This window comes from Dendropsophus ebraccatus, chromosome 2 (assembly GCF_027789765.1).
Source record: "Dendropsophus ebraccatus isolate aDenEbr1 chromosome 2, aDenEbr1.pat, whole genome shotgun sequence".
NCBI lineage: Eukaryota > Metazoa > Chordata > Amphibia > Anura > Hylidae > Dendropsophus > Dendropsophus ebraccatus.
The window spans coordinates 56331712-56358481 of record NC_091455.1 but is presented as its reverse complement, the minus strand read 5'-3'; the positions used below and the strand labels follow the sequence as shown (position 1 = coordinate 56358481).

The 26770-nt window shown below is 42.0% G+C and overlaps 1 protein-coding gene across 5 annotated transcripts in view; it reads left to right on the top strand.

Moving 5' to 3' along the window:
- RP1 (RP1 axonemal microtubule associated) overlaps positions 1 to 26770 on the top strand; it is a 313669-nt gene that overhangs the window by 111104 nt on the left and 175795 nt on the right. For all 5 annotated transcript variants that reach the window (XM_069957582.1, XM_069957581.1, XM_069957583.1 and 2 more), the window contains exons 22-27: positions 5211 to 5365; positions 7690 to 7748; positions 10778 to 10828; positions 12001 to 12164; positions 23176 to 23395; positions 26250 to 26404. In XM_069957582.1, coding sequence (XP_069813683.1) covers positions 5211 to 5365; positions 7690 to 7748; positions 10778 to 10828; positions 12001 to 12164; positions 23176 to 23395; positions 26250 to 26404 — 804 coding nt within the window. The remainder of the gene's footprint in view (positions 1 to 5210; positions 5366 to 7689; positions 7749 to 10777; positions 10829 to 12000; positions 12165 to 23175; positions 23396 to 26249; positions 26405 to 26770) is intronic.

Here is a 26770-nt window from a genome sequence, read left to right as displayed (position 1 = left end):
GCAGCTCCTGTTAGGAAACCACCAAAACCACCATATTAAGTGGCCCTATAAGTCAATGTAATGACAAGGGATAAACCAAACCACCTAGCCAGAATCCTGCTCCACACTGATGAGGGGCAACACCCCGAAACAGCTGTATGTGGATGGTTACCTAGCCTTTGTTTATCCCTTGTCATTACATTGACTTATAGGGCCACTTAATATTGTGGTTTTGGTGGTTTCCTAACAGGAGCTGCCCCTTGGCTGGGTCCTTCCCGGAGGGATATCTGGCTAGTCCTGTGTTTTGAGACTCTTCAATGAGGCTCCACGGGCTCCTCTTTTGCACATTCATGTTTCCAAGGGGGCAATGCACCTAGGACTTCACTACATTGAGCGCTTTCACTAGCAGCTGGCAGTGTTGTTGTTTGGCTGGTCTCCCTGAGTTCAGCAATCTGTTCCAGTATGTTAATGGCTTCTAGCATAGGGTATAACCTCACTTCTAGTGAGGCTACACATATAAATTATTGAAATTAGGCTATATTCACAATGTGGAGGGCATTTTATTATTCATTAAGTGTTAAATTTTTGTCCTTTCATCGCATCAAAAAAAGACTCATTTCTAAACCATTTTCGTGCAAGCTACACAAAAAAGCAGAGGTATAAAGGACTCATGCTTGGAATAAGCGCAGTATGTGACTTACAGTATTCTGGCATATTTTAGCTTAACATGCAAAATAATATACACTGCAATTTACAGTGTAAGGTTCTCACAACATAAGTTGTGTATTAATCACGGCCATTGTTGCCGATTTGCAATAACGATCATGATTAATACAAAAGTAACGTGCAGTGCAGTGAGTGTATGCACATAGTATACGCTCCAGCCGGGATCCCTAGTGGCCGCACGAAAAGCTGACATGTCAGTTTCTGTGGCCTCTATTCATTGACTAGTGACCACACAAGCCTGACAGGTCACACAATGGAGAGAACGGCTCCATTGTCGGCTAGGGTGAATTATGATGCGTGCACAATTCAGCACAAATAAAGATCATCCGGCAGGTATTGCACTGCCGGGTTACAGAACGGCCGGTGTTATACGCTATGTGAACTTGGCCTAAACTGGGGCCCTTTTTCCATTAAAAACTATGGTGCACATATTTCAGTGTATTTATTTTGAGGCGTGATGAGAAGTGAGTGCCAAAATACTAGTACTCACAAAAAAGTTTATAGACTCAGTTTGAAAAATAGGGCGTAGTGAGAGGATGTCTGATGGAGTACGTGTCATGGATGCTGGCCTGGGTGCAATTGGGGCACACATTTAGGTAGACACATAGGGACGTGAACTTTTCAGTTTACACAATTGGCAGAAAGCCTAACTACTATACGTTTTTTAATAAAATCATGTGATAGGTCCATAAACTTGTGCAAAGACGACAAAGGGGTCCACTTTGAGCTAGTATTACATATCCTGAATCACATAAGCACATTACCAATCAGGAGGATTAGATGTTCAGTCTATTGTGCAAATGTGCCCATTGACTCCTCTTTCTTAACTCATCCTAAATATCTGAAGATGAAAGGATCTCTCTAGTGGCAAATAGTCTTTCAGCACTTTGCTAAAATAATATCATAGGCCGACAAAAGGAAGGAAAAGGAAGAGCTTAAAGTTTTTTCCCTAAGGCTAGGTTCACACTGCGTTTTCAGCATCCGTTTAACGGATCCGTTTTTTTTAACGCCCAGAAAAATAGGGTCAGCAACGTTTTTTTGTCCGTTTTGGTCCGTCAAAAAAAACGGATCCGTTTTTTCTTATAATGGAAGTCAATGGAAAAACGGATGTACACAAATGAATCCGTTTTTTGCTATCCGTTTTTCATGCGTTTTTTGCAAAAAACGGATGCGTTAAACGGATGCTGAAAACGCAGTGTGAACCTAGCCTAAGATGTAAATGGACCTCTTGGCCTCAGACCCATGTTGTCCAGTCACTGTCAGTACGAGAACAGAGCAAGGAGGCCGCACTCAGGCTCGGACTGGGCCACCGGGGAGCCGGGGATTTCCCCGGTAGGCCCCGCTCCCCAGTCAGGGGACACAGGGCTGGAGACTGCAGAAATGTGGTCTCCACTCAAGCCCAGCCGGGGCCCTGTGCTCCTGGGGGGCCCACTCGGGGCCCTGTGCTCCTCGGGGGCCCACTCCGTTGCTTTCCTTTCCTTTTTAACTGGAAGCGATCGCAACAATCGCTTCCAGTTAAATGTAGTATTCTGATTGACAGCGCGAGAAGCCATAGGCTTCCCGCCCTGTCAGTCACTCTTGTGACCGCAAGCAGCGTTTTGCTTGCGATCACAAGAGTGTTCCCCGCCCCGTCCCGCCCGAGGAGCAGCTCTGTTGTGTCCTGGTCAGCACGTATCACTGACCTCAGTGTGCGCCGCGGTGGCTGGGACTTCCGGTATGCGCGCCCTGAACCGGAAGTCCCAGCCGCCGAGTCACACACTGAGTTCAGTGGTGCGCGCTGGCCGGGACTCCACAGCAGAGCTGCTCGTCGGGCGGTGAAGAGAGAAGAGACCAGCGACGGGGGAGCGTGTGGTAAGGTGAGTTATGTGTTGTTGCTTTTTTTTTTTAAATCAGAGGGGGGAGCTGGGCCACATAAGGGGGCTATATGGGGAGGGGGGAGCTGGACAACATAGGGGGCTATATGAGGAGGGGGAGAGGCTGACAACATAGGGGGCTATATGAGGAGGGGGAGAGGGCGAGGATGACAACATAGGGGGCTATATGGGGAGGGGGGAGCTGGACAACATAGGGGGCTATATGAGGAGGGGGAGAGGCTGACAACATAGGGGGCTATATGAGGAGGGGGAGAGGGCGAGGATGACAACATAGGGGGCTATATGAGGAGGGGGGAGCTGACAAAATAAGGGGCTATATGAGATGGGGGGAGGCTGACAACATAGGGGGCTATATGAGGAGGGGGGAGGCTGACAACATAGGGGGCTATATGAGATGGGGGGAGGCTGACAACATAGGGGGCTATATGAGGAGGGGGGAGGCTGACAACATAGGGGGCTATATGAGATGGGGGGAGGCTGACAACATAGGGGGCTATATGAGGAGGGGGAGGCTGACAACATAGGGGGCTATATGAGGAGGGGGAGGCTGACAACATAGGGGCTATATGAGGAGGGGGAGAGGCTGACAACATAGGGGGCTATATGAGGAGGGGGAGAGGCTGACAACATAGGGGGCTATATGAGGAGGGGGAGAGGCTGACAACATAGGGGGCTATATGAGGAGGGGGAGAGGCTGACAACATAGGGGGCTATATGAGGAGGGGGAGAGGCTGACAACATAGGGGGCTATATGAGGAGGGGGGAGGCTGGACAACATAAGGGGGCTATATGGGGAGCTGGGCTGAACAACATAAGGGGGCTATATGAGGAGGGGGGAGCTGAACAACATAAGGGGGCTATATGGGGAGGGAGGGGAGCTGGGCTGGACAACATAAGGGGCTATATGGGGGGAATCTGGACAACATAAGGGGGCTATATGGGGGGGCTGGACAACATAAGGGGGCTATATGGGGGGGCTGGACAACATAAGGGGGCTATATGGGGGGGCTGGACAACATAAGGGGGCTATATAGGGGATGGACAGCACTGGGGGCTATATGAGGGATGGACAACACCAAGAGACATCTATAAGGGAGGCAGAGGGGTGCAATCTATAAGGTGTCTACACAGAGCAGGCACATACTATAAGGGATATATATATTGTAAAGAGATGAGGATGGTGCCAGAGTGAGGAGCCTAATATGTCTTTCTGGCAGATTCTGAGGATTCGTGGCTCGAAAAAGTTCTTATAACGGCCCAGGATGGATGGAGAAGAAAATGAAAAGGGAAAAGCTACAATCGGAAAAGACGTCCCCTGTGAGTCACTTGATATAACTGCACTGTAATGTATATGGTGTATAAAGCCTGTGTAGAGCTGCGTCCACCTCTATATGACAGAATGAGGTGATAGTGATCTGTGCACAGTGAATATTATTCAGTATCAGTGGTGATGTTAGTCAGTATGTGGTGGTGGTAGTCAGTATCAGCGATGGTGTTAGTCAGTATGTGGTGGCGTTATTCAGTAGCAGCGGTGGTGTTAGTCAGTATGGCGTGGTGGTATTATTTGTTACTTATCTGGTACTGTGTTTTATTGGATTTAGTAAACTGGATTTAGTCAGTAACAATATGGTGGTGATGGTTGTGGTGTGGCGGTATTATTTCCCCCCTTGTGTACTGGTATTATTGGTCATAGTACACAGGATCTGGTCAGTAACAGTATGGCGGTAATATGTATAGTGATTCTATTTCCCTCCTATATACTGGTATTATTGGTAATATCAGTCTTGGTATACTGTATTTGGTCAGTAATAGTATGGCGGTAATATGTGTGGGGATATTTGCTCTTTATATACTGGTGTTATTGGTGGCTGTATGACCTATGTATCTAAGTATACAGCGTTATCATACAAAGAAAATTGTCGTATAGCCCGATTATACGGGCCAATTATTGGTAATAAGCGCTCCTAGGAAGCCCCATGTAAAAGTGCCAGAGATCAGCTGACAAGCAAATGATCTTTTTTGCATCTGTAAAAATCATTGCTGTCGGCTGCACATCTCTATATATTCCTGCACTGCTGATTAGCAATCGTTTGCAGCCCTACACTGCCCCATATCACGCCGTGTAACTGGACCCTTGGACCCTTGGACACATGTAATGCTTTACACCGCACTACCCCTTTAGTGTTACCATAGATAAGTATGGTGGCTGAAGGGTGGGCCCCAAGAAAGATTTCCCCTGGTGGGCCCAAGCACTCCAGTCCGACACTGGCCGCACTTATGATTTCTTATGAGAATTATCATTACAAGTTCAGCCCTTAGCAGCAGTACAATGTTTTCTTAAAGTGGTCCAATCCAGACAGGAAATCATTAAAAAGGACTTATCAAGCAGTATCCATCGTTTTTTTGTTGTTTTTTTTGCCATGCAACCCCAATGATTTAGTGCAGTAACATAAAAGAAAAAGAAATCTGAAGGCAGACGTTCCTTTTTCACAAACAGACATGCAGAAAAATCAATTTTCTAATAGAACGACAAAGCAGGATAATACAGCCGGCAATAGAAGTACAAGAAAATGAGCAGTGGATGTATTATGCAGCGGTTCCTCACATTTGACTTTGCTCTTGTTCCTTTAGGTTGATGTGTTTGAAATTGAAGCCGTGTCACTTGGGAAGCTCCAGAGAGTGCTCCTAGGCTGCGAGGCCAATCACAAGTCACAGTACTGGTATTGTGAGAAAGTAATCATCGGGGAACAGGCTGAACTCTCAGAATATATCTTCAATTGTGAAAGGTAACATTATTCATACCATCACAATTCTACTCTGTGCATTTTTAAATGCTGTATATCTGTATTCCCTCAAGGATACTTATATGTTTGATGTCATTTTTATGGAATCTGAGCCCACCAATATTCTGCAGCCTGTGTGTTATAATACGGAGTTCTCAGTAATGTTTGCACTTTCATTTCCTTAAGATCTAACTGCCTGTCACATGGGCATTCATTCTTTCAACACGTTTATTTTTTTTAAGTTCAGAATAAAATGAAAAATTTCCATTTTAACCCAACCGAGACCCACGGTATAATACATAATCCCAAGCAAACTTCAGCTGTAAGTTTTGGAGTATGTAAAAGTGGAAAATTTAATGCTATCCTACTGAAATTAAATTAAATACCATATTTCTATATAGCCACTTGACTTTTTTCCCCTTTTTAATATGTTCTTTGATCTGTTCATTGACGTTATGACTAGAACTCTTTGGTTCAAGAAAAAATGTACTATTAAAATAAGCACCGCTTGATAGATTACTGGGAAAACCAATCAGTCAATCAGTTACGTGTTCAAATAATTAAAACAAACACATTTACCCATTAATTTATAGATGAAAATGGTTTCTCATGTCCCAGTTATGTACAACATCACCAAGGCCTCATTCAGATGACCATTATATGGCTCCATACAACCTGTGAGTTTTGCAGAGCCATAATATTTCCCTCTTTGAAGTGTAGGAGTACATCATACATGAGCATTGGCAGCATATGGAGGGCCTACAGCTCAGTGCATGAGGCTGCATTAAATCTGTGGGCCAGTGTATAGCCTCAAATGAGGCCCTATTAGTATTATTTCATTATTTTTTCACATGTGCGACCGAATTCTGTAGCAATGTAAACTGTCCCCACCGGAGCTTACAATCTAAGTTCCAGTGTGCTGCCCTTGGTTGAATTTTAACCCAGGAACTCAGTGCTCCAAGGTAACAGTGCTAACCACTGAGCCAAGGCTGTACTTGGGGTTCATACCTGCCCCTCATCCCTGGATAATGATGGGGACCTAGTGCTCATTTACCACCTACCTGTCCCTCAAACCCCTGAATAATGATGGGGGCCTAGTGCTCATTTACCACCTCCCTGTCCCTCAAACCCCTGACAAATGATGGGAACCTAGTGCCCTTACATCACATACCTGCCCCCAGCCCCTAAATAATGATGAGGGCCTAGTGCCCATATACCACCTACCTGTCCCCCAGACCCCTGAATAACGATGAGTACCTAGTGCCCATACATGACATACCTGCCCTCAGCCTCTGGATAATGATGAGGTCCTAGTGTCCATAAATCAGCCCCTGGATAATGATGAGGGCTTAGTGCCCTTACATAAGTTATCTGCCCCCTCAACCTCTGGATAATGACAAGGGCCTAGTGCCCATTTACCACATACTTGCCCCCAGCCCCTGGATAATGATGAGGGCCTAGTGTCTATACACAGGTTATCTGCCCCCCCCCCCCCCCTCAGCTTCTGGATATTGATGAGGTCCTAGTGTCCATATACCACCTACCTGCCCCAGCCCCTGGATAATGATGAGGGCCTAGTGCCCTTACATAAGTTATCTGCCCCCGCAACCTCTGGATAATGACAAGGGCCTAGTGCCCATTTACCACATACTTGCCCCCAGCCCCTGGATAATGATGAGGGCCTAGTGTCTATACACAGGTTATCTGCCCCCCCCCCCCCCCCCTCAGCTTCTGGATATTGATGAGGTCCTAGTGTCCATATACCACCTACCTGCCCCAGCCCCTGGATAATGATGAGGGCCTAGTGCCCTTACATAAGTTATCTGCCCCCGCAACCTCTGGATAATGACAAGGGCCTAGTGCCCATTTACCACATACCTGCCCCTAGATAATGATGAGGGCCTAATGCCTATGCACCACATACAGCACTTGCTCCCAGCCCCTGGATAATGATGAGGGCCTAGTGTTTATACACAAGTTATCTGCCCCCAGCCCCTGGATAATGGTGACAGCCTAGTGCCCATATATCACCTGCCTCATATCCCCTAGACAATGTCTGTTGTTCAAAGAAATTCCCTGGATCAAGCGCTACTTTTACTAGCTCCTCACCTCCTCTGCCAACTCCTTTTTTTTTTTTATGCTGGCTAGCCACCTTTCCCTGCAAGGTGCTCCCTTAGACATTGGCCCTTACCTGCTTTATTGTTTACTGTTCCACAGGGCAAGAACTGTACAGATTTAAAAGCACAAATATAATTTCTCTAATGTATCCTGGATTGATGTTTTATAGTTTTTCATTCTCATTGCTGCATGTGAAATCTATCTTCTAGATGGCTTCCATATATGTCTAAAGGATATCTTCATTCAGAAATTGAACTACTGAAGCAAGGTACAAATTAGTTCCTTAGTTTCAAATTGACAATATAATTTAAAGTAACATCAAAAAGTATTGGAACAGCACAGGTATGGCACAAAAATAGAAAATTAGAACAGTGCACGCCTCACCGGACGGGATCCCGGCCGTCCAGACAAAATCCAATGAAAAGCGTGGAGACAGCACTCAAGTGAAAAGATATGTGGTTTATTCACATCCTACTTCCCGCAACGTTTCGGCTGACACTCAGCCTTTCTCAAGCTTGAGAAAGGCTGAGTGTCAGCCGAAACGTTGCGGGAAGTAGGATGTGAATAAACCACATATCTTTTCACTTGAGTGCTGTCTCCACGCTTTTCATCATAATATAATTTAAAGTGTCACTGTTGTTATAATGTTCAAAACCTAAATCAACAGTAGATGTGATATAAAACAGTTTGCAATTTACATTCTTTTTTTTTGTTAGTTATCTTGAAAAACAAAGCACTTCCTGTGTTCTGACTCGTTTTTCCCCCCAAAGAGTCTAAATACAGGAAGTCCTGTGTTTCCCCGATCATCTGAGCGCTCACAGAGAGAAGGCAGTCATTTGATTGACGGATGCATTGAGCCATGAATAAAAATTTGACTTCGGGAGACTGGCATTGGATTTCAGATAAGTATAGCTTTGTCTTAAAGTGACTTGTACTGTCGCATATCTGCTTTTAATCTAAGATCTGTCCTGGGGTCCCTTCGGCAGGTGATGCAGTTATTGTACTAAAAACAACTTTTAAACTTGCAGCCCTGTGTCAAATTGGCGTGGCCTAGAGTGTCTATGTCCTAACCTTGCAATGCCCCTCCATCCCTCCTCCCCACCCTCTTCGCCACTAGGAACACCCCGAGGCAGCATTTCTCCTATTCTTCACCTGTGTGAACACTGCACATGTATTGGATCATTAAGGCACATGTGCAGTGCTCAGACAGGTGATGAATAGGAGAAATGCTGCCCAGGGGCGTTCCTAGTGGTGAAGAGGGCGGGAAGGAGCGACGGAGAGGTGTTGCAAACCTGGGGCATGGACACTCTAGGCCACGCAAATTTAACAGAGGGCTGCAAGTTTAAAAGTTGTTTTTAGGACAATGCCTGCATCACCTGCCGAACAGACCCCAGGACAGATCTTGGAATAAAAGCAGCTATCCAAAGATACAAGCGGTTTGAGTAGGACAGATTGTGGGTACAGAGTCGCTTTAAAGCATGATAACAACAAAAAATAATACTGTAAATTGCAAATTTGCTTTATATCACTTTTACTATTGATTTAGATTTTGAAAGTTATAACGACAGTGACACTTTTAACAATTTTTGTTTGTAGTTCTTTGTTGCTAAGCAGGGTAGCTACTGTTGATAGATCTAATTATGACTTTATGTTTAGTCTTAAAAGTTTCTATTTAAAGGGCATTTTATATGGGCCCATCATCGTCCAGGAGCATCGCTAGATAATTGGCCCATGTAAAAGTGAAAGTGATCAACTGGGCAGACTCACAATTATTGGTGTATCTTCTGTTTTGAACCTGCTTTAAAACCTATCTTTATCAGCGGCACATCTTTCTGTGTAAGGCCATGTTCACACATGGCAAATCAGAGGCTGTTCTGTGACACAGCCGTATCACAGAACAGCCACTGTCTGAGATTTTCAACCCGGCCAGTGCTGCAGTACCGGCTTGGATAACATCACTTCTTTTTAATTGGTATATGGGAACACACTCGGGTGTGCCCGCACTCCAATTAGCCATAGCATATAATGTAAAATACGGCCAGAGCCATCAGTTTTTATTAGTTTTTTGTGCGACCACATCAAATCACAGTGTGTATGCACTCCGGCTGGGTTTCCATAGGGGTTAATGTGATCAGCTGCTATAATTAAACAATGGCCATTGTTGCAAACTTGCAACAACGGCCATTGTTTAAACAATAAATACATTGTGTGAACGTGGCCTAAACAGGGTTTGTGCAGGCAATAAAGATAAAGAGAAACTGATAGTACTGTCAGTTTCCAGATCACTAGCAGGCTATACTTTTCACATTGCTTGTGATACGGCATCTGGTTCTCTGGCCCTCTGACTGCTGCTGTATCTTCAGGCCACTGCCTCCTCTGGAATGATTGACAGCCAGAGGAGGCCTTGAAGGTACAGCCGAAAAACTGGAGAAGCCAGATGCTGGATTACAAGCAGCATGGTAAGTATAGCCTGCTAGTGATCTGGAAACTGACAGCACAGATATATACATAAGTGTGCTGTCAATTTCCTGGGATGCACAAACGATACAAGGATTGTTCATGCAGCCCTGGCCCCTCAATTTGACATGCCATGTAAAATCTTTATGTATAAAAGGAACCTTGCTATACTCTGAAGTGTAGGTAAATGACGCAGCATACTGCCATCATGCGCTCAAAGTAATATAGAGAGACAAATTGTAAGAGTTACAGATCTGCCAACATAAGGCTATCAATGGTTTCCAGGAGACAACAGGGGATTTTTCTATACTACAAGAGGAAGTTTCCAGCTGTTCATTTTTAATAAGCATAAGAAGGATTGGATTGCTAACACAAGTGATGTGCACATAGTAGTCAATGACAATAGTCTATTTTTAAACATACAGTAATTCCCTTCTCTATTGAGATACTTGTCAACATGGCAGACAAATGTATCTAACCCTGCTGGAAATAAGATTTATCCTTTTCACATTACCATTTTTTTTTTACATATTTTTTTATTGAACATCAAAAAGGTAGATACAGGAGTATGGCAGAGCAGAATAAATGAGTCTTTGACATATTAGTTACTGTTCATAATTCTAAATAGCCCAATAATTGTCAAAAAATATTGAAAGAAAAAAAAAAGAAAACACGAAGATAAACATAAAACCAGCTTGGTTGTGTTTTCCAATTCTCAGATTTCATTCTGCTTAATGCTTGTCTATGTTTAGATAAATCTAGTTGGTGCAGTTGATTTTGTAAATGTCAGATCATTACTTATAAAGAATTATTGTTAATGTAAGTCTATGATGTTTTTAGTTTTAGAAGAGGAACTTCCTTCTGAAGTAGGAAACCCTACCAAAGCCAACGGTAAGATCTCTAAAAGTGACTTATTATGCCCAGCTCACTTTTTATTTTTACATCGCTGTGTAACCTCAGCCTTAATAACAGGCATAAGTCAATTCTGTTAGGCAGCTGAACATCGGCTCAGAAGGTGCACAAAGGAGCAGCTCACCACCAAAATGAAGCCTACTGTGTATCAGCTCTGAAGCAGATAGATGGTGACTGTACCTCAGCTAAATCCCAATTTTCATCTTGATATTAATCTATCATACATATACAATTTGCACCTATTTAGCTTATAGTGGGCAGATATTATAGTTTAGTATTCCATTTTGGTATTATGTGATATCTTTATGGTGGCTCACCACCTCAAACGGAGCAGGATCACTCAAGTAGAACTAGATAATTAAAGGGGTGTACCGGTTAGGTAAAATACATCTTGAATTATCACCCCTAGTGGAGACTAACAGTTCATTTCATACTTGTTATTATCTATTCAGTCTCCTTTTCCCATTTCTGAGCTGCTGCTTTTGCTGAAGACACACAAAACTGTGTGTGAGCTTTTCTTCCCATCTGACCTCACTGTGATAAATCCTACCGGCACCACAGAGTAAAGATACAGCATCAAGGGAGCTGTTTACATGAGCCGTCTCAAAAGGGAGGGGTAGGCAGAGTGAACAGCTCATACACAGTTTTTTCTGTGTCTTTATCAGAAAGCAGCAGCTCAGAACTGGGGGAAGGAGACTGAAAGATAATAACAAGTATGGATCAAATTGTTAGTCTTCACTAGAGGTGATGATTCAATATGTATTTTACCGAACTGGTACACCCCTTTAATTATCTAGTTCTACTTGAGTGATCCTGCTCCGCTTGAGGTGGTGAGCCACCATATTAATATCACATAATACCAAAGTGGAATACTAAACTATAATATCTGCCCGCTATAAGCTAAATAGGTGCAAATTGTGTACTTGATTGTGTAATTGATAATAGATCAATATCTGGATGGAAATTGGGATTTAATACAAGTTGTTGATAAACTTTACAGCTGCACGGATATCCAGATGCTCACCAGTCCAAGACCAGATTAAGTGTTTTATTTCCAGACTGCTTTTTCTCTAAATTTCTAATATCCAAATGTTTCCACTAATTTCATTTGGGCATTAGTTAGATTGGACACACTATTCTTGTCTTTACAGAAGGGGAATGGAAGATCACACTTGTGACTGGCAACTTCCCTAATGCTGGCACTGATGCTACTGTGTTCCTTCATGTCTACGGCACAGAAGCAAGCTCTGGACCCATCATATTGGGATCAGGGAGTCATCAACTGTTTAATGTGAACAGTGCAGATACGTTCCAGGTATGTGGATAATATTGAGCCTGTTTACAATTCTGTAATTACCAGATTTACATAAACAGATGGTTATCATTCAGCCTAGATAAAAGAGAAGAGATAATTATTAAAATTCTCAAACTTCGACAAACAAGCTTTAGGCTATGTGCACAGTGGTGAGGTTCACCCTCCCCTCATCTGTCATTCAGGCTGTTAAAAAAAAGATCTCAACATTTTGTTAAGAAAAGATTTTCACTTAGTCACAAATCTGGAAATAATAAAAAATATCAATAAACTCAGTTTGGCACTTTTTAAAAAAAAAATAAAAAAACATTCCCACTTTTTTCCCCCCTTTGACATACTGTAATAATATGAGGGCTGTATTTTAAAAAAAGAAAGTCAAGTGACACAAGCATATTTTTTCCCTTTTTGTACTGCTTTTTGTTTTTTCTTTTACCAGATAACACTGCTGCCTGTTATTTCTCTAAAATCAATAATGAAATTTGAGATGCACTATAGACACTGTTTCTTTGTATATTGAGTTTTTTTTTTTAGGCGCTTGACTTTTTTTTTTTTTTTAAAAGTCTGCTATGGTGTTTTCATTTCTTTTCTTTCTTTCTTTTCATTTCATCAACGATATATTTCTTAAATTTTAAAATGGCTATGCGGGTAAATTTAACAGTAGTTCTAGCCCATATAGATAGAACCAAGGGCTAAAATTGATTTTTTCAAATCAGATTTTTTTTTTTTACTCAATTAACCCCTTCAGGACCAGGCTAATTTTTGTTTTTGCGTTTTCTTTTTTTACTCCTTGTGCTTAAAAGGCCATGGCACTTGCATTTTTATACCTACAGACCCACATGAGCCCTTATTTTTTGCTTCACTAATTGTACTTTGCAATGACAGGCTGAACTTTTGCATAAAATATGCTGCGAAACCATAAAAAAATTATATGCGCAGTGAAATTGAAAAAAAAAACACAATTATTTTTCTTTGGGGTTTTTTCGTTTTTACGCTGTGTATCCTATGGAAAAACTGACATGTTATATATGTTCTTCAAGTCGTTACGATTACAACGATATGTAACATGTATAACTTTTATTGTATGTGATGGCCTGTGAAAAATTCAAACCGTTGTTAACAAATATATGTTCTTTATAATCGCTCCATTGCCACACTTATAACGCTTTTATACTTTGGTCTATGGGGCTGTGTGAGGTGTCATTTTTTGCGCCATGATGTGTTCTTTCTATGGGTACCTTAATTGCGCATATGCGACTTTTTGATCGCTTTTTATTACAATTTTTCTGGATCTGATGCGACCAAAAATGCACAATTTTGCACTTTGGGATTTTTTTGCACTTAAGCCGTTTACCATGGGGGACTTCTAGTATAAGTGCACTGATCACTCATTGATCTATGCTGTATATACTTATACAGCATAGATCGTTGAGATAGGCACTCGTTTGCTTTCAGCTGCTGCAGCCGAAAACAAACAAGTGCCGAGCCGGGATCAGCGCCATCTTTGACAGCTGCATCTGATTACCTTATTAGCAGGCACGGCGATCGGACCGTGCCCGCTAATAGCCGCGGCCCCGGGCTGCATGATGCACCCGGGACTACGGCGGTTCAGAGCGGGGTCGCCGTGCGGCCCCGCTCTGAACGCCGGCACCCGCGCGAGGACGTACAGTTACGTCCTTGTGCGGGAAAGGGTTAAAGGGGTAGTCTGTCAATTTTTTTCTTTCAAATCAATTGGTGTCAAAAAGTTATATAGATTTGTAATTTACATCTATTAAAAAATCTCAAGTCTTCCAGTACTTCAAGTACTCCAGTACTGCTGTAAATCTTGCTGTAAGTGATGTATTCTTTGCAGTCTGAAATCGTACTCTCTGCTGCCACCTCTGTCTGTGACAGGAACTGTCCAAGGCAACAGCAAATCCCCATACACAACCTCTCTTGCTTTGGAAGGTTCCAGTAACAGACAGAAGTGGCAGCAGAGAGCATTGTCTCAGACTGCAAATAATACACCATGTTCTGCAGGGCATACAGCTTCTGATAAGTACTTGAAGACTTTTAAATAGAAGTAAATTACAAATCTGTAATATTTTCTAACACCAGTTGATTTGCCGGAGTACCCCTTTAAGCACTACATCCGTTTAATACTCCTACCCTAGACATAGGTCTTCAGGTGCCAAATAGTAAATCCAGCCCAGTTTACAAGTCAGTTTGTAAGTTCAGCAATGTTGCATATCCAACATTGACATGCTATTAGAAATGAGCGAACCTCGAGCATGCTCGAGTCCATCCGAACCCGAACTTTTGGCATTTGATTAGCGGTGGCTGCTGAAGTTGGATAAAGCCCTAAGGCTATGTGGAAATCATGGATATAGTCATTGGCTGTATCCATGTTTTCCAGACAACCTTAGAGCTTTATCCAAGTTCAGCAGCCCCAGCTAATCAAATACCGAACGTTTGGGTTCGGATGAACTCAAGCATGCTCGAGGTTCGCTCATCTCTATATGCTATGGATTTAAAGGGAATCTATCAGCTGTTATTCACATTCCAAACTGCTGACACTGTTAGATAGCTGTTAGATCAGAAAGACAGTGAGTATCGTTCAACACATTTGATTTTTATTGTTTTAAGGCATACAAATCAGGTAACACATTGCTAACAAGAGGGAGAAAAGAACAAAGACAATACAACTAGAATAGAAAGGGAAATGGAGGGGAAGGTAAGGGGAAGGAATTGGATGCAGAAGCAAAGACAAGAGTGGTAGAGAGGGAGGTATCAATACATCATTTTTTTAGAATATCAAAAGAATTTTTAAACAAGAAACTGAGACATACAAGCAATACAACTTCTGAAGATAGAGGAGCGAGAAGTCGCTTTCTCCTGGCAAAGCAGGGGCAACATTCTTAAGTCAAAACGGTAATAAGCAATATCTATAAGAGGCCCTCTGAAGAGATATGCAATAAATAGCACTTATTTACTGCCTACCCAATTCTTTAATTGGTATAATATACACTACTGTTCAAAAGTTTGGGGTCACCCAAACAATTTTGTGTTTTCCATGAAAAGTCACACTTATTCACCACCATACGTTGTGAAATGAATAGAAAATAGAGTCAAAACATTGACAAGGTTAGAAATAATGATTTGTATTTGAAACAATATTGTTTTTACATCAAACTTTGCTTTCGTCAAAGAATCCTCCTTTTGCAGCAATTACAGCATTGCACACCTTTGGCATTCTAGCTATTAATCTGTTGAGGTAAGCTGGAGAAATTGCACCCTATGCTTCTAGAAGAAGCTCCCACAAGTTGGATTGGTTGGATGGGCACTTCTGGTGTACCATACGGTCAAGCTGCTCCCACAACAGCTCAATGGGGTTCAGATATGGGGACTGCGCTGGCCACTCCATTACCGATAGAATGCCAGCTGCCTGCTTCTGCTGTAAATAGTTCTTACACAATTTGGAGGTGTGTTTAGGGTCATTGTCCTGTTGTAGGATGAAATTGGCTCCAATCAAGCGCTGTCCCCTGGGTATGGCATGGCGTTGCAAAATTGAGTGATAGCCTTCCTTATTCAGAATCCCTTTTACCCTGTACAAATCTCCCACCTTACCAGCACCAAAGCAACCCCAGACCATCACATTACCTCCACCATGCTTAACAGACGGCGTCAGGCATTCTTCCAGCATCTTTTCATTTGTTCTCCGTCTCACAAACGTCCTTCTTCGCGATCCAAACACCTCAAACTTGGATTCATCCGTCCACAACACTTTTTTCCAGTCTTCCTCCGTCCAATGTCTGTACTCTTTTGCCCATCTTAATCTTTTTCTTTTATTGGCCAGTCTCAGATATGGCTTTTTCTTTGCCACTCTGCCCTGAAGCCCAAAATCCCGCAGCCGCCTCTTCACTGTAGATGTTGACACTGGTGTTTTGCGGGTACTATTTAATGAAGATGCCAGTTGGGGACCTGTGAGGCGTCTGTTTTTCAAACTAAAAACTCTAATGTGCTTATCTTCTTGATTAGTTGTGCAACGTGGCCTCCCACTTCTTTTTCTACTCTGGTTAGAGCCTGTTTGTGCTGTCCTCTGAAGGGAGTAGTACACACCGTTGTAGGAAATCTTCAATTTCTTAGCAATTTCTCGCATGGAATAGCCTTCATTTCTAAGAACAAGAATAGACTGTCGAGTTTTACATGAAAGTTCTCTTTTTCTCGCCATTTTGAGCGTTTAATTAACCCCACAAATGTGATGCTCCAGAAACACAATCTGCTCAAAGGAAGGTCAGTTTTGTAGCTTCTGTAATGAGCTAGACTGTTTTCATATGTGTGAACATGATTGCACAAGGGTTTTCTAATCATCAATTAGCCTTCTGAGCCAATGAGCAAACACATTGTACCATTAGAACACTGGAGTGATAGTTGCTGGAAATGGGCCTCTATACACCTATGTAGATATTGCACCAAAAACCAGACATTTGCAGCTAGAATAGTCATTTACCACATTAGCAATGTACAGAGTGTATTTGTTTAAAGTTAGGACTAGTTTAAAGTTAACTTAATTGAAAAGTACAGTGCTTTTCCTTCAAAAATAAGGACACTTCAATGTAACCCCAAACTTTTGAACGGTAGTGTACGGCTTCAAGGTCAAATGACAGGGGGTACAGTAGAAACCCTTCTAATGTAGTGTCCAGGGTGGAAGCAAAGGAATGAAAAGAAACACTCCTAAGACAAGTAGAACACCATACTTTACATATTAGAGGAGGGGTGGATACAGGGAAAAGTGCCGTGCCAGCTATCCCAAAAAAATCCGATTGAAGGCTCGATCTTATGTACCGGGGTACAGTTGAACGGTGAGTATCTTTCATATATCTGTCTGTGTTTCTAGAGCGTATAAAAATGCTTTTCATTATAGAGTAAGGAGAGTCAAAGAGGCTTTCCTGAACTCCTCAAGAACAGCAAGCTATAACACCATCTTACTCCCCCTCCCATACCTGATCCTGGTTTGGACTCAGTTTCCAGGTGTCAGTCAAGCAGGGAGGGGAAAGAGAGGAGGCATGACAGCTAGCAGCTATTTAGGAGCATGTAAAGTCCTCTTTGACACCTTACACCAGAAAATAAAAGCATTTTTCTACATCTTGGAAGCACAGCTGGATATATGAAAGGCACCATGTGTCTTCTTGACCTAACAACTATCTAACAGTGTCAGCAGTTTGAAACAAGAATTACAGCTGACAGATTCCCTTTAAGAGCTGCACTTTAGGTCAGTTTCTGCATGGATTTTGCAGCATGTGGTTGATATTTTCCATATTTCCTCTGCTTTGCTGCTACTGTAAATGTTGTGGCTTTTCCACTCTGTATAAAACACACAGCAAATACATTACATAGACCTTATAGTTCTCTTCTTTATATCCTCTTTTGACACCTAATTTAACAAAATGCATTGAAAACTGCATGTGTCTAGCCCTTCTTGTTTGTTCTTATTGAACATATGACTTGCTGGCAATACATATTTGGAATAAAGAAACATTTTTTTAATTGTAAGTCACTTTTCCATAAAAAGAAAAAAAAAACAGATAATAGATTTCTTGAAGCATAGAAGCAGATGACAGCTGTGATCACTGTAAACACTGAGACAATGTAATAGTGACATCCTTGAAGTACATTTGTTTGACAGCTTCTTCCATTCTAGTCATCCATGTCTCACTTTGTAATGTGTAACGTCACATTCATCTACAATGCATGGGTAAGATAAGTGTATGTATGAGGGGTTTTTTTTTATTTCGGGAGACCATTGTTGGCTTTCTATGAATTTATATCTCTTTCACCTAAGGGGATAGTTGAATGCTATGTTAGATAATGCATTGGAATTCAACCAGCTCTAGTGAAAGCCGAGATCAGATTTAACACATTGCCTGAAATGAGATCTTTCAGGAAGGTAATTGAGAAGACTGACTTCATTTACTGTATGCTGTTATTTTATGTGTGGCCCTAGCTATGGCTGCCAATGCAGTCACTTAGGATGTGATCCCCTTAGGAGGTATTCTCGTTGCTGTCTCTATCACTGTGCATCACCCTTGATCCTTTAGAAACTGCTTCTTTACTATTCATGTGAATGTGGTCCAGTTTCATGATTAAAATAAGTCTGTCTAGATAATTCAACGCACAACACCTTATAATATAATCCCATTCAAAAATCTTATCAATAATAGTATTTATAATAATACCTTATACTGTAATTAGAAAGATTACACTAAGTGTAAAGATGATGATCAGCTACTATTAGAGATGAGCAAACCTGGAGCATGCTCGAGTCCATCCGAACCCGAACTTTCGGCATTTGATTAGCTGTGGCTGCTGAAGTTGGATAAAGCCCTAAGGCTATGTGGAAAACATGGATATAGTCATTGGCTGTATCCATGTTTTCCAGACAACCAAGTTCAGCAGCCACCGCTAATCAAATACCAAACGTTCGGGCTCGGATGGACTCGAACCCGGTTCTCTCATCTCTAGTTACTATACCGTTCAGAGGCCTTTACTAGGCCTATCTGCCTGCCAATGTGCAATTGTCTGAGTTATTAAAATATAGTATTAATCCCACAAAGTAAACAGTATAAACAAAAAAAAAATCTAAATGTCAAAATTGCTGATTTTTGGTCACATTATATATCAGAAAAACATAAAAAGCGATGAAAAAGTCCCATCTAAACTAAAAATGGTACTGATAAAGACTAAATATCACAGCAGCAAAAATTAACCCTTATACAGCCGCATGAATGGAAAAATAAAAATCTTTCAGAGGTCAGAGCAATTTTAAGAAATTATTAAGTTTAATTGTGAAATAGTAAAATAAACAAAAAGCTATTTTTTCAGTATTGCCTTACATTTTGTGGTCAAATAAAAATGCAGTGGGACCACAAAGAAAGGCAACTTATGTCTTAATATAACTGATATATAAAAGAGTTATGGCCTCTAAAACTCAAGGAGGAAATAAAATAAAAATCCCAAAAAACTAATTTGGCCACACCATGTACGGGTTAAAGTATGTTTTTAAACTCAGAAAAGTGCGATTTCAATTTAAAGGAAAGGTGTTACCTAGATTTCTTTTTACCTATTAAAGCTAAATACTGAAATACTCTTTTCTTATTTTTTTTTGTAATTTATTTATATTTTATTTATCATACTTTATTATAGTAATCTGCTTTACAGCAAGGCATATGGACAATGACACAATGAAACATAATCCATAAAATAAAAAATAGCACTCACCCATCTTGCCTGCAGAGATGCTTTATTGGTATAGTACAGTCACAATAACAATTCAGAACAGAGCACAGTACAGCAGAGGATACCAGTGTCTCCATTATAGACAGAATGAACCTCCAATGCCCAGACCCTAAACTTTGTATGGGGCAGATTTGTGAGCATGCTGTGTGACCTGTGCAGACATTACGTTACAGCAAATGCTAAAAATTGAAGGGTGTGGTTTCTGAATGGGATCACTTTTGGGGGATTTCCAATGTATTAGTACTACAGGGTGCACTTGGTGCCTAAAACAAGATTTTAGTAACATCTGCACTTAAAAAGTAAAACAGGGTTCCTAACTTTCTGCGCCCTGCGTTATCGTCAGGCCAACAGTACCATCAGGTACACTGCTTTAAGCTTTTTAGATGAATATACCGGCGTTGGCGCAGGGATGCCGGTGCCGCAGTCTTTTTTTAACTACGTTCCTGTTCCCGCACACACTGCCGGTCTGTTACTAAGCACAGGCCGGTCATGAAGCACTGGAGGCGATCCCGCCGGCCCCCGATGTGATGACCTACCCTCTGTGACGTTGCTCCATTAATTCTAATGGAGCCGCTTCACAGAGGGGAGAATGTCACACTGGGGGCAGGCGAGCCCGCCTCCAGTGCTTCATGCCGGGCTGGTGCCTGGGAAAAGACAGGAGCCATGCACGGGAACCGGGCTGTGGTTTTAAAAAAGGCCCACAGCAATGGCATCCCCGCGCCAGTCTATTCATATAAGAAAGTTACAGCAATGTACCTGATGGAACATTTGCTTGAAATAATGTGTGGTGCTTATGCCCGTATGTTCTTGTGAGGAAAAATGAATCCTGCTGGAAAAAATTAAAATTTTTATTTAAATGGCCCAGTGCTAAATACTTTCCTCCAAAAGCTATCAGGGAGTCCTGGGGTCCGGGAAGATGGCAGTCCCTTCTCTCGACCCGCAACCCCTGTCCCTACCTGCTTGCCCCCCTGGGCTAAACCCTAGGGCAGCAACTGGGTGACAGTCCCTAGCCTAACTAGGGATACGGGGAGATAACAGAACACACAGAGAGGTATATACAAACAGGTCAGGCAGTCCGAGTCAGTAACAGGAGGTCAAGTCAAAATCCAAATCAGAAAACAAAGGGTAAACAGAGTCCGGTCCAAGGTAAAGCACAAGAGGTAACGCAGTACAGAGGATGAGGCAGAGGCAAAGTCCAAGTCCAAGTCCAAATGTCAAATAGCAAGCAGAACAATAAGATACGCTGGTGTAGCTGGAGACCAAACATACACTGGCAATTACAGGGAGTAATTCACCAGCTTAAATGCTACCAGAGCTCCCGCCCCAGCCCCTGATAATAGCGAGGAGTCTGACAGCAGCATGAGACACCAATGGCAGCCAGGGAGCCCTCCCCTGTACTCAGACAGGAGCAAGCCTCAGGAGAATGCAACACCTGAAGGCTTAACCCCACGAGCACCAGAGAGGAGTCAGGAGAAGCATGAAGCCGGGTGTTGGCTCCCTGGCAGCATAGTATGAAGTGTGTGAATCAGGTCAAAGGGATAGGGCGTCGGCTGGTTCTTCCAGCCGAATTCACACACAGGGAATGAACTCTAACAAAAGCTATATGGTCCAAATGCTCTTGATACTTCTGGATTAATTCTTTGAGGGTAAACGTTTCCCATATGGGGTCACTTCTGATGGGTTTCCAGTCTGGTGCCCAAAAATGGTTCCAGCTAAATCTGCTAAATGTGAAAAAGGGCCCACTTTCCATCCACTTGGCAAGAAAGGCACAGGTTGGTGAAAGATCGCTAATTCTTTGCGGAGCGCAGAGTTTAATGAATGCCCCCTATAGATTATAAACCAGAATTGTTCTTGTGTAAGAATCACATTGTTGTGATCCATGGTTCTCTGCTTTATAATGCTCTTCATTCTACTGCGACCTCTCAATTTCTGAGGTGCCGACTGTCACGTTGGGACTTGTTCTGTAGCCTGCAAAACTAAGCAAAACTACCAAGGTAGGAGACATAGCAGTCAATGTCCACACAGACAGATAGAAACAAATTCTAAATGAATCGCCTTGAATGGTAATCAAAATATTGCAAAAAAATATTAGGTTAGGAGCTTACAGGAGATTGCCTAGATGCAATAAAAGCTAACAGGTGTAAGTAGGATTAGGTACAGTATGTTCACGTTTATACGTTTTGATAAATGGACCCTAATAGAGAACTACTGTTTTAATCTGCCCGATTGTGCTATTTACAATTTAAGGCCATGTTCACATGGCGTAAGACAATGATTTTCAACCAGTGTGCCGTGGCACACTAGTGTGCCACGACACATGGTCGGTTGTGCCGCAGGGAAAGTTCCCCAAACTATGGTGCCCCTGTGAAACAGGAGAAAACAATGGGGGAGAGAAACCTGGGGATGGGGGAGAAACAGGGGAGAGAAGCAGGGGGGAGAGAAGTTTGGTGGAGAGAAGCACAGGAGAGAAGCAGGGGGAGAAGTATGGTGGAGAGAAGCACAGGAGAGAAGTAGGGGGGAGAAGTATGGTGGAGAGAAGCACAGGGGAGAGAAGCACAGGGGAGAGAAGCACAGGGGAGAGAAGCATGGGGGAGAGAAGCACAGGAGAGAAGCAGGGGGGAGAAGTATGGTGGAGAGAAGCACAGGGGGGAGAAGAAAACAGGCCCAGGTTTCACACTGAGTTAGTATAAATACATTTAGAATCTATATTATTAACTATATGTATAATATGTACTGTTTTAGTGTCATTTTGTGCCATTTTGGTTGGTGGTGTGCCCCGGGATTTTTTAAGTATAAAAACCTTTCAAAAAAGGTTGAAAATCACTGGCGTAAGAGACCGGCCGTTCCGTTACCTGGCCGGGTCACGGAGCAGACGGTCTCTGAAAAGATCATCCTGGCCGGTACTGCAGTACAGGCCGGATGATCTTTCACGCCGCAGAATTCTGATGCGGGCGTATCGGCGCGCCCTCATCAGAACTCCTCACAGCACACCATGAAGCAGGACAGGTATCTATTTGTAAAACGTACGACCGTTGTTGCCGATTGCAACAGCGGACGTACTTTTACGGAAAGATACGGTGTGTGAACATAGCCTAATAAATCACAAGAACAATAAATTGATAAACTCCTCAAATCTCTTCAGCTTTAGTTAACATTTCCATAATTTTATTTCATATCATTACAATGCTGTGTTTTGGACCCATATGGTCCTTAACAACAGACATACAGGGGGAGATTTATCAAACATGGTGTGAAATTTAACTGGCTCAGTTGCCCCTAGCAACCAATCAGATTCCACCTTTCATTTTCCAAAGAGTCTGTGAGGAATGAAAAGTGGAATCTGATTGGTTGCTAGGGGAAACTGAGCCAGTTTCACTTTACACCAGTTTGATAAATCTCCCCCATAGTATATAATTAGATATTGGTACTCGGCTTAATGGCTCCAGAAATATATCTAGCTGGAACCAAAAGAGCTGTACAAAGTATTATATTTAGTTTGCATATAAGCCTAATTCAGGTCTGTAAGTGAAAACATGCAAGCACTATGGCCTTTTAAAAACAAGGATTTATAAACAAAATCTGGTGGTTTGGGAAACTAAAATGCTGATGTTTGAGGGTTTGAGACAACCTGTCAGTCTTAGTAAGTGAGGGCCATTGTTTCTGGTTTCCTGGAGGGCGACATTTTATTTCTCTTGTGCTGTTAATATTGAGAACACTTACTGTATTATAAATGTATTTGCAGATAGATTTAAAATATTTGCACAAACCATATAAAATACGCATTGGGCATGACAATTCCGGAGACGATCCAGACTGGTATCTAGAGGAGGTCAGACTACATAATTTGTCATCTGATGAAGAATTCTACCTGCCGGTAAATCGATGGCTTGGAGAGAAACATGACGATGGAGATACCTGGAGAGAGTTTCCTCTGTCAACAGATGCAGAAGATCCATTACAGGGTATGTGTCCTCACCAGTACTACTGAGCTGCCCACCATAGCCTTTACGTGTATTAGCATGCAGTATACAGTATGTGTGGTCTTGCCTATCTTAAAAAAAAAAATCTATCTTTTAATCTTTCTACTGACACGTATCCTTCCGCTATAAGGCTATGTTCACACAATGTATATTTTCGTAAAAGTATGGCCGTTGTTGCAATCGGCAACAATGGCCGTACTTTTTACAAAAATATACGTTGCTTTGTCTTCTATAGAATCCCAGCCGAAGCGTATATACATAGTACACGCTTCAGCTGGGATCTCTGACGGCGCAGTAAAAAACTGACAATAACAGTGAATAGCGGTCGCAGAAAACCCTGTCAGTGCACACTATGGAGCGAGCGGCTCCGGCCGCACGCTGCATGGTGTGCTGTGGAGAGTTCTGATGCGGGCGTGCCGGGATGCAGTACTGTCCAGGATGATCTTTTTAGAGACCGGCCGTTCCGTGACCCGGCCGGTCTCATACTGTGTATGAACATGGCCTTAGGCTATGTTCACACTACGTAAAAGTACTTTTCGCGTTGTGGAACACTGCCTCTGCTTCTATGGGAACCCGGACGGAGTGTATACACATCGTATACGCTCAGGCCGGGATCCCGTGCGGCGCTGCAAATAACTGACATGTCAGTTTTATGTGGTCGCATTTCAATGAAATGCGGACGCAGGAAACCCTGTCAGTTCACACAATGAAGCGAGCAGCTCCGGCCGCTTGCTTCATTGTGTGCTGTAAGAGGTTCTGATGCAGGCGCGCGCTGATGCGCCCGCATCAGAACCCTGCAGCCAAAAGATCATCCGGCCGGTACTGCAGTACCAGCCGGGATGATCCGTGCAGAGACTGGCCGTTCTGTGACCCGGCCGGGGTCACGGAACGGCCGGTCTCTCACGTTGTGTGAACATAGCTTTATACTGTAAATGCAGGAGTATACATGGCCCTATCCACTGTAACTGAGCTAAGTAGTCCTTTTTATTCAGCACCATGCTCCCAATGCAGGCGTACAACAGGAGAACATACTGTAAGTGACTAAAAAGATAAAAATTAAAGATTTGGCATCAGTGTCTTTTATCCAATGTTCTGAATACTTTAATTTAGGGGCAGTTTGGTAACAGAGCCACTTTAAGAAACTCATGGCTAAAGCTGATCTGCAAAGTATCAGCGAGTGTCCCTTTTCGGAATAAAGATCCTAAAGTAACATACAATCAAATCTTAAAGTTTTTAATAAAAATGTGTAAAAAATCTGTCAACAAATATTTGGTCTTTTGGGTTTTTTATGATGATCTATGGCAGACATAAAAAAAAATAGGCATATTATTATAAATGTCAGGCTATAGTTGTGGCTGAACCATTGGAAATAAACCCAAAACGTGGTAAGTTTAACGCCGGCTAGGTTTACCCATTATGTACATCAGGCTTTCCTGGTTAAAGTAGATCTATGTTATGACAGATTCCCTTTAAGAGTATAGTGAACAGCGGCTGTAAGTGCCTGCAGTCCTTGTGGCATTTTTATTATGAGAGCTTAGCAGAATGAAGGAGAGAGGATGTATTAATACCTTTCATGTTTCATAAAGCCTGTCTGCGGCGACTCTTACACTCGGAGAATGATGTCCTCCTGTCACACGCTCCTTATTAAGAGCTGAATTCATCCATCTGATGTACAACATTTATTTTGAAGAGTAATTACTGTGCGCCGTATATCACAGATTTTTATTTCTGATCCTAAGTAAGTCCATTTCATCACATGCTCTTCTCGGCATATATTACATGCAGGCTTGATGTTGACATTATGTCATCTTTTGAGACGTCTGAAAGTACTGAGGCAACCACCGATCCGTTTTCTATTAGCATATTTTCTAAAGTCAAATAATATAAAGTTTCTTAAAAAAACACTAAAGTAGAGTGGATTATAGCTAAAATATGTACGTTTTCTTTTCAATTTGTACTGATCTGCATTTGTATCTATCATTCTATCTGTAAACCTGTTACACATGGGAGCATTGCTAGAAGCACTTCTTCTTCTAATCAGCCTATGTAAAAGTCACATTGATCAGCCAAGGTGCCAATAAATCATTGTTTACCAGCCGCACATCTCTGTGCGGCTGACAGCAATGTATTTATATGGCCGAAGGAACGATACAGGAATCATTTGTGTGACAAAGGCGCTCGATTGGTTGTGCCCTGTAAAGGCATTCTAAACGATTACTGAGCTCACTGATCAGTGTTAGTTTGCTTCAATAGACCACCCCATATGTGGCCTTCTAAAAGGTACCACTAATTTATAGATATTGGTCTAGCTATGATTGCTCACTTGTCAGCTGATCACTGGGTTTTTACATGGGGTAATGGTTGGCCTGTTGAGCCAATAGTTGTCCTATATAATATTCAGTTTATCTATCTATCTGTCTATCTATCTATCTATCTATCATCTATCTATCTATCTATCTATCTATCTATCTATCTATCTATCTCTTTTGAAGATTCTTTCCCTTGTACTTTATGACTTTGAAAACTTCCCTTTCAGTCTTCAAGAAACACATGTAGTCCTTATATAGGAAAAGCTTATTGTGCCTGAACCTTGTTATGAGTGCCCGGAAGCCTATGTCATATTCAGGCATCTGTTATATAATAATCTCTAACTCAAACCTGCAATCTACAATTTTTTTTTTTATAAAAAGTCTTTTAGTGTTTGTTTTTTATACTATAATTTTCTGATTCATTGGTAATAATGCTGCAGTTGTTGGACTGATGACAATCATAGCTACAGCTCATGGTGTTTATGTCAAATTTATTAAAAAGATATCATTCATTTGTTTGTTCTTAGTGTTGGATTATGAAATCCAAGTTTACACAGGCACCATATCTGATGCTGATGCCGAGTCTGATGTTTATATTCATGTCTTTGGGACCAGAGGGGATTCTGGGAAGAGGAAGTTACATAAATCCAAATTCCAATCAAAGAAATTCCAGAAAGGGCAGGTAAAATATAGTTTATCTTCTGGTGCAGTGTAAGAGAACCTAAGTGAACATGTATTGTTCCTGAGCTTTTGAGATTTTAAAAAATTGCATCAAAAACATATTCACCCATCGAATACTGGTTCATAAATGGAACCAAAAAGTTGGGGAAAAATCCAGTTATTCACCTAAAAATAGGCACATAGCTCATGATAAATTTCCCCCATAATATTTACGGTTCTGCAGTGGGTGTGTACAAGACACCCTTACCTACTGTAAATACAGATAATATAGCAATTTCTAGCATTCAGCATAACATTGATATTGTGGCTAACTATGGCCCATTTTTTTGCAATGTGTGTACTGTGATATAAAACAATTTCCTAAGTT